At 45.2% G+C, this 10430-nt stretch overlaps 1 protein-coding gene across 1 annotated transcript; it reads left to right on the forward strand.

The window, feature by feature from the left end:
- Nucleotides 1-3732: 3732 nt before the first annotated feature.
- LOC134150273 (endonuclease domain-containing 1 protein-like) lies at nt 3733-5975 on the forward strand. The gene is made up of 2 exons (XM_062594102.1): nt 3733-4017; nt 5430-5975. The coding sequence occupies exons 1-2, from the start codon at nt 3733-3735 to the stop codon at nt 5973-5975; spliced, it is 831 nt and encodes a 276-aa protein (XP_062450086.1).
- Nucleotides 5976-10430: the final 4455 nt, after the last annotated feature.

A 10430-nucleotide genomic window follows, 5' to 3' on the forward strand; every position in this document is an offset into this window, starting at 1 on the left:
CGCTGGTGGTGGTTGTGCATTTGGAAGAGGCACCAAACCCTGATGGGATGCTCCAGACTAGCAGCTCTGTTCCTGCCCCTGCTACTCACCAGCTGCCCCAGCCAAATGTTGGACCTGGCCAAAGATGCTCAAGGGAAATTATAAGCACAGGAAGCGTGGGGAAGAGATGCACAACAAGATGTCTAATGGTGAACTGATGTCTGTCTATACTAAAAGAGATTCCGTGTTGTTATTTTTAATTATTCACCATCAAGATGATAATAATCATCATATGACCACCATCACTATAGTGTTTATTATTGTTATTGATAAATAGTTTCCCAAGAGATGGTTATCCTGCACTTATTTTGTCTTTTCACAAGCCTCAAAGGTACTTAACGCTCTGGATTTAAAATAGCATGAACTTGGCTAAACAGAGCTTAATCGTTCAGCTAAACCATTCAGCTCCGTAAGCACTGCAGCACAAACACCAGCGTCATCTCCTAAAGACATGTGAGGTCAACATGGCCTGCTTGTTAGCTCATCTGGAAACTTCACAGAGATCTGGGTTATAACTGAAACAATGAAATGTTTCTTTTCCTTCTTCCTCTTTCTGCAGTCTTTAATCAGTGGCTCCTCGTAGTCAGCTGCAATCTGTGCTCACTGGGTTGCTCTGAGTGGCCCTAGGGACATGTGTGTGTGTGTGTGTGTGTGTGTGTACGCACGCGTACTATTGGTCCTGCTGTTTGTTGCCACACACAGTGAATGTGAATGTGAATGTTCATCATCCACATTACATCCTTAGATCAGCCCTCATTTTTTCCCTGCTCTCTCAAGTCTTCAGAAAAGCCATGGCACAGTCCCTGCTTCTTACTCAAGCTGGGGAGATGCAAGTAAAGGGTATGAAGACAATGGACGAGATTCAGGCCACTTACACTGGATCGGGGCACATCAACTTTATCCCTTGTAACTTGAAGCATCTTCCATGCAGTTCACAGAGCTGAGCTGAGCTTCGGGCCTTGGACACCTTTCACAGCTAATGAATTGAAGCAGGCTCTTTGGGATATGATTTCTCCTACCTGTCTTGATGACTGTGAGGATGCCGTGAATTATTCCCTAGGCTCCAGCGAGGCCTTGGCTATCTAATAGGGAACGCTAGGAATCGAGTTGTATCTCAGTGCAGCAGGAGAATCAAGGTTGCACGTGATACACTGGAGATGCTGGTACAGAGTCCCATTCTGAAAAGAGATGGCAATCAGACTGTCCTTTAAAGTTGATCTGGTAACATCACTTATCTTTTGAATTACATACCCAGCAGACAGGAGTAGACTTGGGGTTTGTACCCTCTTTCATGTGCACCTTCAGGAATGAGTATATTCATGATCTTATTTCGGCCCTCTATTAACAGAGGTTTGCTCATAGCCATTGGAAGAGATGTTTCAGAAATGCCATAAAACACCTTGCATAATAAAACTTTAAGATTCAGTTGCCAAGTCACCTGGAAAATTCACACCAAACTGTTAAAGGAGCTGAGCAGACTTGCAAGTAAGAGGAGGTGGCTTGCAGGGTACTGTAACTCTGCCTTTGACCTTGTGAAAAAACTATGGAAAAAACACACTTGCAACACAGGTCCTGGCTCCACCCCTGGCCAACCTTACTCCAAATCCTGTTCGAGAAATCTAGTAAAACAGAATTACGTATAACTCTCCCTTCTTGAAGATCATATATAAACAGCCCCAAGGTCACAGGCAGTTTCAGATTGTGGTGGAAAAATTCTAAACAAATTCATGTGCTGCTCTTTCGCACGGTAGGTTGGTTTCTATGTATTTGAAATCTAGTTATTTATATATATGTGTATATTTAGATCATGGAGAGGGTAAGCCAAAGGAAGGACTTTTTAATAATGTTTCTGCCTTTCCGAGAGCTTTGGAGACTACTTTGATGAATCACTTCTCAAAGAAGAGTTAGGAAAGGTGCCTAGAGGAGAGATATATCTGTGGAATTTCTTACTTCTTCTCAGTTTTCAGCTTACTGTTTTCCATGTTTCTGATCCAAAGCTAGTTAAGAGAAAAAAGAGCAAAAAACCAAAACTTGTTCTCTTGGTCTCACTGTAAGTTTTCAATTATATGACTGTAGGGAACAACTGATATGTTAGTCTCAGACTAGGAAATCAAGGCAACTATCAGCTAAAAATACATAAATATGTGACAATATAAAACATGCTGTAAGGTGTTAGGCTAAATATAATTGAGCCAAATGTCTTGGGTCAGAGCATGGTTGTCTCTAGCTCAGTCTCTTGAATGCAATGGAATTTAACAGATAAGGGTCAGGGAAAAGAATAAGAACACATCAAGAGTGTAAGGTTACTTTCCTTATCTTCGGCAGTCCTCAGCTTGGACAATTCCCCAGCCAAAGGTGTTTTCCATGTTTTGCAGGCCATGACAGCTTTCTCCCTTACGAATCCTTTCAGCTGCTTTTTCTACCTGCTTTATTTCAAATGCCAATCATTTTAAAACTGCTCAGCTGGGAGTCTAGCAATGAAAATGAAAAGATCACTGCTGTTCCAAAGCCTGTGGTGTGGCTGAAACAAGACAAAGCATCGTGCATCACTGCCAGCATCACGTGGAATTTTGGAGCAGTGCTCGCCAAAGAGCAAGATATTGCCGACCACTGACAATCATTTCAACACCTCACTGATGTGAAATAGGACCTATTTCTGGCCATGAAATAGAAATTCCTGGGCCAGCTTCTTTTGCTATACAGGAAAAACAATTGGGAAAGCTGCCCTAAAGACATGGATCACCACAAATCTTCTGCAGTCGTGGGAAGAGCTGCCCCTCAATAACTGCATTGCTATAGCAGCATCCGGGGTGCTGTTAAGGTAGAAGAACCATCCCTCACGCTTACTCTTACCATCTGACTGTCCCCACCTCTGTCTGTGCCCATGTGTCTGTCCCACTCCTGGACTGTAAGTTCATTGCCCAGGGTTGGACAGTAGGTAGCACAGAGCAGATGTGCCAATCAGTGCCCTGATTGGGCATTTTTCATTTTTCGTTTTCTTTCTTTCCTTTTTTTTTTTTTTTTTTTTTTTTTTTTTGGAAAGCAGGCATCAAATATCAAATAGGAGAAAGGAGGCAGGAATGGATGGATATGTGAGAAAACCAGCAGCCTAGGAGGGGTGGCTACTGCTGCCAGGCGCAGAGCTGGCAGATGAGGCTGCAGGACTGCTCCTGCAATGCAAGCTGAGTAGCAGGATGGTTATGAGCACAGAGGACTTACAGAAGATCCACATTTCTGTGGGAACTTGGGAAGGGACCTTTGATGTAGCAAGCTTGCCATCACTACTCTTTCCCTTCCAGTTCCTCAATGGGACCAATGCCCAGCTCAGACCTGTAGCTGGGTGAGCAGAGTGTGTCGAGCATGTCCCAGTTGTAGGTCTCAGTCCCAGCTCCTCCGCTGTGGGATCCTGACATAGAAGGGAGCGAGATGCAATAGTGAAATGGGAGCTTCCCATTGCTTCTCTTTCTAGGCACCTAAAACTTATTTTGAATTTCACCCTAATTCCCCTGTTGATTTTTCCACACCCAAGAAGACAAGGTACAAGTGTAGTTTGTTCCCTCCTTGATCTTTTAATGACCTCTACTCTTGCAGCACAAAAATGACTCAGGCTGTGATAACCTTTCTCTGAGTTGAGTGTCTCTCTACGTTTGCCCTCCAGGTGTGCAAGAGCCTTTAGCTTGAAATCCTCACAAAATGCTGCTACTGCTACTGCTACAGATCTCAGGGAGCTGCCTCTGGCTGGGATACAGTGAGGTGGTGACATCATTTGAAAGTTCATGTCCTCAATTTTTCTTCAAAGAAACCCCCCCAAATGAAGCCCTGGAACCAAACAGTCCAGCCCGGATTTGCCAACGTTACAAAAACCAGTATTACTTTGCTACCCTGTATGACAGGGACAGGCGTATTCCTGTATACTCTGCTTACCAGTACCAGCCTGGATCTGGCAAGAGACCTAAAACTTGGATGGTTGAGCCCCAGGTGAGTATCCTCTTTTATAGCACATCTTCCTGCAGTCATTAAAAGCTGAACTGCAGCATTCAACTAAATACTTTCTCCCTCTGCACATGAAAATGAACCACTGGATGGAATTCATTTCATCTGACTTCAAGGACTCTGAACTGAACACAGGATTCCTTTGATTCATTTTAGCCATCAGCAGGAGGATGAGATGAGTCTTATCCTAGAAGTGCATTGACCATACAGGAACATAGGTGACTGTCTCAGATCATTCCATGTTTTGTATTTCTCCATTTAGTCAAATAACTCCCCTTCTGGTCCCATTCTGCAGTGGAGAGACCAAACCATGGGACAAAGATGCCCAACTGGAGCTCAGCTTGGGGGACTAGCTATACTCTGGTCCCCAGGTTGACCTGAGCTGCTGTGCAGTCTTATCGTAGCTTGTTTGCTCCAGGTTAAGAGTTAATTTGGCTTTGTAAGTGCTGTGAGAGAAGAGTGTAGAAACTCAGAGATGGATTCGATGACCTAGTGGAAAAGTCCAGTCACAGGCATGCAGAAATAAATGTTTTAGGTTACAAGTGGATAAATTTACCTGTGCAATGTTTAAGGAAATAAAAAGTGGATAGGATCAATATCAGTCAAATTGAACTGAATAATCTTCATCCACCTGCAGTTGCTGCCTATCACCATTGCATCAAGCTTGACTCAGAAGGATCCACCAAACACACAGACCACCACCAATCACCCATCCAACATCCTTCGGTCAAACTTTACACTTTCAGTAAAAAAGACCAAGTAATGGAAAAGAAAAAGATGGAATTCAGGTCATTACTAGATCTCAAGTATCACTAGAGAACTGAGGCAAAAATAACCCACAGAAGAAGGTCAGATATATTTCCCTAAATATGAAAAAAAAAGGTGCTAGGGTTACAAAATAGCATTTGCATTCTTTACTCTCATAGAAACTCAAGCAATTAATTAATTTGGTATTGTACCAATGTAGTCTCCATATTTAGAAGGGATGATCCCACCCTGAGGAGATTTGGGATGTGGAGATGGGTGGAACGGGAACCAGATGTATGAAGAGAGACAACTTGCTAAAGTCACCTTTCTCTGCAAACTTAGGAGAACGGAAAATGCTCATTGTCTCTTGCGCCCACCTACACCTCCACAGCAGGCTGCAGGGTGGATTTCAAAGGTTACAAGTCAAATCAAAAGCAGATAGATTTTGAACTTTGTTTTACTCTAGTTTCCTGCATTTGTGGGGGAGGGTCTGCATTATGAACTCTGATTCATGAGTTTTCATACATAGAGGTGGCAAAATCTGAGTGCCAGCTACTCTTTTAGGCTTTCAGAGACCTCTGCTGCAGGGAAGCCTGCCCATTACTCCCATCCCCAAGAACTAAACCCATTCTTCTTCTTTACTTTCCAAGCTGATGAGTTCAGTTTATCCTAGCACAATGGAAAGAGAATGGACCCTCTTAAAATATTTCAACGTCACCTCAGAGCAACTCAACAAGAGCCAGGCTGTCTTCAAAGATTACAAGAACCTGACAGGATTGAACCGTGGCCATTTGAACCCTAGCGGCCATCACTCTGATGACAGCTGCAGGAGGGCTACCTTCACCCTCACCAACATAGTTCCCCAGAATGAAAAACTCAACGGTGGGGCTTGGAAAAACTATGAGCAGCAAACAATGATCAAGAACACACAGGGCTGTGTCACCACCTATGTCGTCGTGGGTGCTGTGCCTGGGAACAACTATATTGCTAATGGGCGGGTTAATAAACCCAGCCACCTCTGGTCTGGTGTCTGCTGTGAGATGGACAATGACGAGAGGAGGGCCTGGGCTGTCATTGCTGAGAACGACAGGAATGACATCCAGCTCATCACGCTGGGAAGGCTGGAAGAAATGTTGACTGAGCTCTATGGAAGGGATCAGGTTTCTCTATTTGACAGAAACTGTCCCCGAGAATAAACCCCCCCCCCGCCCAACTTCATATCCCTAGGTATAAAAGACTCGGAGCCTTTGCCACCAGCAGCCCTGCCACATGTGCTGCGCACTGTCTTGCTTCCTTCCCTAGCAGTTTTCCTGGCTCTATCTCTTGGAGCATCTTCTCCCCAATAAAAAATAGAAAGAGGCCAGCAAAGGCTCCAGCCTTTCTTGCCCTGTCACCAGTCCTTGCTTTGGAAGAGGTCTCCAAGAGGAGTCTTGGCTGGGCCACTCCAGAAGGGTGGTCTGAAAAGCAGTCCATGCGCAAGGAAATCAGAGCTTGTCATTAAGGCTAGTGAGGCTTTGCCTTTTTTATTTTTCCTCTTTGCCCATATTCAGATCATGGTTCCTTCCTCCCTTCATTTGACATCACTGGTAGTTTGTTGCTGTCTTGCCTTATCAATAAGAGTGTAGGACTTCATTCTGGGCCAAGGAAACCAGGGAGTCAGAGGATTTCTGATAAGCTATAAGGATTGTCTGATAAATGTGTTCTATAAAGGCAGATGCAGTCGATGACAACAGAAAAGGAGAAAGGGAGAGAGAAAGAGATGGAAAGGAGGAGGGCAACAAAGCATACTAAAAGCATCCTACCTGTCTGTAGAAAGGTAAAGCAAGGTGGAGGAAGGAAATAATGTAGAGCTAATTACTAGACGCCCTAAACCTAAGCTTACATGAAGACTATGCTTACATAAGTTTATTTGCAGGTTTTTGTTTGCTTGCTTTTGGACTATGCACCATGAAAGGCATCAGACAACGAGACTCAGAGATGAGATATATAGCAGACTTTGACTAATAAAAGATATATTACTGTAATACACTGGTTAGATAATTTCGTTCTCCATTCTGCTTCTGAACATTTTCTGCAGATTTATGTAAAATTGATTTTTTTTAAATTGTTTAATGTATTCAATGGGTATAAAAGGTCAATGTACACTATATAATTTAGCCCCTATTTGTTCCACTGCTCGATCTTAGGGTCATCTTGTGAACAAACCATTGGTTGCTTTCCTCTGAAAAGCCCATTCCTAGAAATACCTCAGCAACAATCTCTTACAGGAGGAAGGCAGTTGAAATCCGATCTGAAGGTGCCTATGTCCGGATAGCTCCATGTGTGCTGAGGGTCTGAGCACTTGCTGCAGTTAGCACAGATTTAGGCTCAATCTGGTTGCATAAGTAGAAGTGTCTTGGGCCATTTGAGATGCCCTGAGACATGGAAGACGTCTAGTGGAGCTAACGGATATGTCACAGGATCCCTGGGACACACAAGGTCCCTGAGGGCATCTCAAGTGGCTGTAGAAACCTGAATGCAGGTAACTGGGTCCCACTCTAGATCTTTGTGCGGTGTCCAGTATCATAGACTGTTTCTGTGTCTTCAGATACTATGGCAATAGTAACAACAATACTGTCCTTTGCCAGTTCTTTTGCTCACAGAGGTAGAATATTCATGTTAGCAGCATCTAAGCTGTTTTTTAAGATGGCAAATAAATAACAAAACTCACATTCCTCACTTTCTTGGAAAGCTACCTCAGGTCCCAGGTCCCATGCTTCTGACTGATTTTTACTTCTCATTTCAAATACTGCCAGAAATCCCTGAACTAGTGAAACTAATGCTATTTCAGTTGGAGGGCCTCAGCATGACCTCAACAGGCACCTCTCGGATTACTCATGGAGCCTTCTTCTTTCTGACTAGTCCAAACCACCTCCTCACACCTGCTGGGACTCAAAACCACACTTGTCCTTGTGGCTCCTCATCCCATCCCCAGCTCTGAAGGAAACTACCACCCCCACTTTTCAGGCTGTGCTGGAATCCCCCTGGCTCTCCTCACTGACCACCCCATGAGTCACCCCTCTACCAGCTCCCAGGGCCTCTCCCCATGACTCGCTCCCCTGACAGTACCCAGAAATGCCCTCCCCTCCTCAGAAAACAAGCATGAAATACATGGAAAGCCAAAGGAATAAATGAATCAGCTTGACGGTTATGTCCCAGCAGATAACAGGAACACTTCACTCAGCACCCAGGCTTGGAGCTAAGCAGCAGGGTTCTCTGACCCAAGGGTCCCCAGGAACAGCCTCCAGGCAGCTTTAATCTGTGATTTCCTCTGGTTTCTGCCAACACTTTCTATGAACAGGGAAGAGCTCTGTCTCCCCATTAGGATCCCTCTCTGAGCCCCAGGAATAGTGACACAGCCCTTTGGTGAGCCCAGAGCTGCTTCAGTGAGTCATGCACATACCACCGGTGGCACAGGAGCCTCCTCCATCTGCCGGGAATCTACAGCTGCACTGCAATGGGAAGGTAATTTCACAGTTTGCTCTGCTTGGTGTTTATCTGCCTCTGGGGAGAGCTCTGGGCATCAGTGGGCTGCTGGGATTTTAGAGATGAAGGAAAGGGCATTTTGGAGGCATGGGATCTGTGAGAGCTAAACCCGACTAGACCATTTGTTCATTACGTCACCCACTGGGGTCATTTGAAGAGCACACAGCTCTCCCTGGCAGCTTCACTCATAAAGGTTCCCAGCACAGGGAAGCCAACACTCCCTACCCATTTTAGGATGGATGTTACCCATCCTAAAAAGTATCTCCAGCTGCTCTATTCCTGTGCAGCCTGGAAACACACTTGGCACATTGTATGTGTCTAAGAAACACTTTTGGCCAAAGGAGAACCAAGTGGTCCTTTGCAGACCACCTCTGCATGCATGTGCATATCCAAGTGAGCAGAAGATAGGGCTGGTAGGCAGTGCTCAGCTGTAGAGGCAGCTTTCCTCCGAAGTAATTACAAGTATGGGTTACTATTCCTAGCTTTGCCATGGACTTCCTGTGTAAGCTAAACTGAGCCATTTAACCTCTGCATGGGGATGTCTAGGTTGCAAACACTCTCAAGACAGTGTGTGAGTTACCGGAAGAAGACTAGCCACAGAAGCACGGAGGCCAGGCTCTTTTTGTCCTCTGAGAAATGGGACAAATTAATGGGTGAGGAGCTCAATTTGAGGTTGCTGCAGCTCAGCTGCTTCTGTTGCCTGCACAGATATGTCAAGAGCTAGATGGGCTCTCGCTGCAGGAGACATATCCTGTGTCTCAGTACCTTTCCTTCCTACGTTAAATAAGATTAATGATGTCTTCCTTCCTCATGGGGAACCTCTTGTTTGAGCGGTTCAGCCAGGTCTGTGAAGGGCTCAGATGCTGCTTTCCTGGTAATTCTCCATTGCCAGTGACTTGTGAGTTTGGTGGAGAAGGCTCAAGTCATGTTTCTGACCCTGCACATCCCTGGCTGGAACTAAGTGTTCTCCCTCTCAACGAACCACCTAAAAGGTTGTTTTTAGCACACTGCAGTCTGGTGGAGGATGTTTTCTCCCCTTTAGGAACAGGGAACAAGGAGGCACCAAGGCAGAGCAGGAGAGGTTTTCCTGTGGTCCCAGCACAACTACGATCAAGGTCACTGGGAATCTCCAAAGCAAGGAAGCAGATACAGGGTCCTGTCCATCCTCACGTGGTCCTCGGGAGCAGGGACTGGGAGATCCAAACAGTTTTGCCAAGGTTCAGGAGGAAACTCCTTTTACTCGGATGTTACATTTTTTTCCTTCTGTCCTCTTCTGTTCTTCACTTTAATTGGGAACCTCTTCATTTTTTCTGTCATGGCATTTTAATGAATAATGCTGTTCCAGCGGTGTTTCAAATGTTGGCGAAGATTTTGCTTCTCTTCTCGCCATTGGTCTCTTTTCTCCTCACTATCATTTCTAGGTAGGGGCCCTACACTGAGCTTTACTCTGCAATGCATTTTTGTTTTCCTTCAAAGATGAAAATGCATCCATCTGTAACGGAACGACAGAATGGCAGCAAGAGGAAATCTCAGGCAGATGGAGCTGGGCCGTTAACAGTTGACAGCAGCTTCTCAAGACATGGTGGCAGGGCAGCAGATGTGACTAGTGTAAAGCCTACTGGTGCTACTGAGGCCTGATTCACTGAGGGCTCACATCATGGCGTGTCTTGTAGTGTTAATTGCATTCTTTCTTGCATATATTTACTGGTGACGCAGTACTGGTCAAGGGCAGAGCTCCTGGCTGATAGGCTCAGCTTCCTGCAGGGTTCACGGGTTCACTGAAGTAGGGCTGAAAACCTAAGGGTTACCTTGTCCATGTGTCAGCTCTGCTCTACTCAGACCATTCAGATATGACCTATTGCCATGAGCTTGCAGGACTCCCAGTTGCTTAAACAATTTTGTCCAGAGATCTGTAGAGTAGCACTGGTTTCATCACTGATAAGTCATTTGGATCTATGATCTTGAAGTTAGAAGAGAAATGAAGGAACAAAGATATGTGCAGGTGGTGTCTGAGGGCACTGGCCTGCTCAAGACTCTTCTCAAGCACACATTATGCTCACCCACTGTGCGAGAGCCTGGCTCCCTTTCTGCTAAGGAAGCTGAACTCACAGCAGAGCTGTGGTGCA

This window comes from Rhea pennata, chromosome 1 (assembly GCF_028389875.1).
Source record: "Rhea pennata isolate bPtePen1 chromosome 1, bPtePen1.pri, whole genome shotgun sequence".
Lineage (NCBI taxonomy): Eukaryota > Metazoa > Chordata > Aves > Rheiformes > Rheidae > Rhea > Rhea pennata.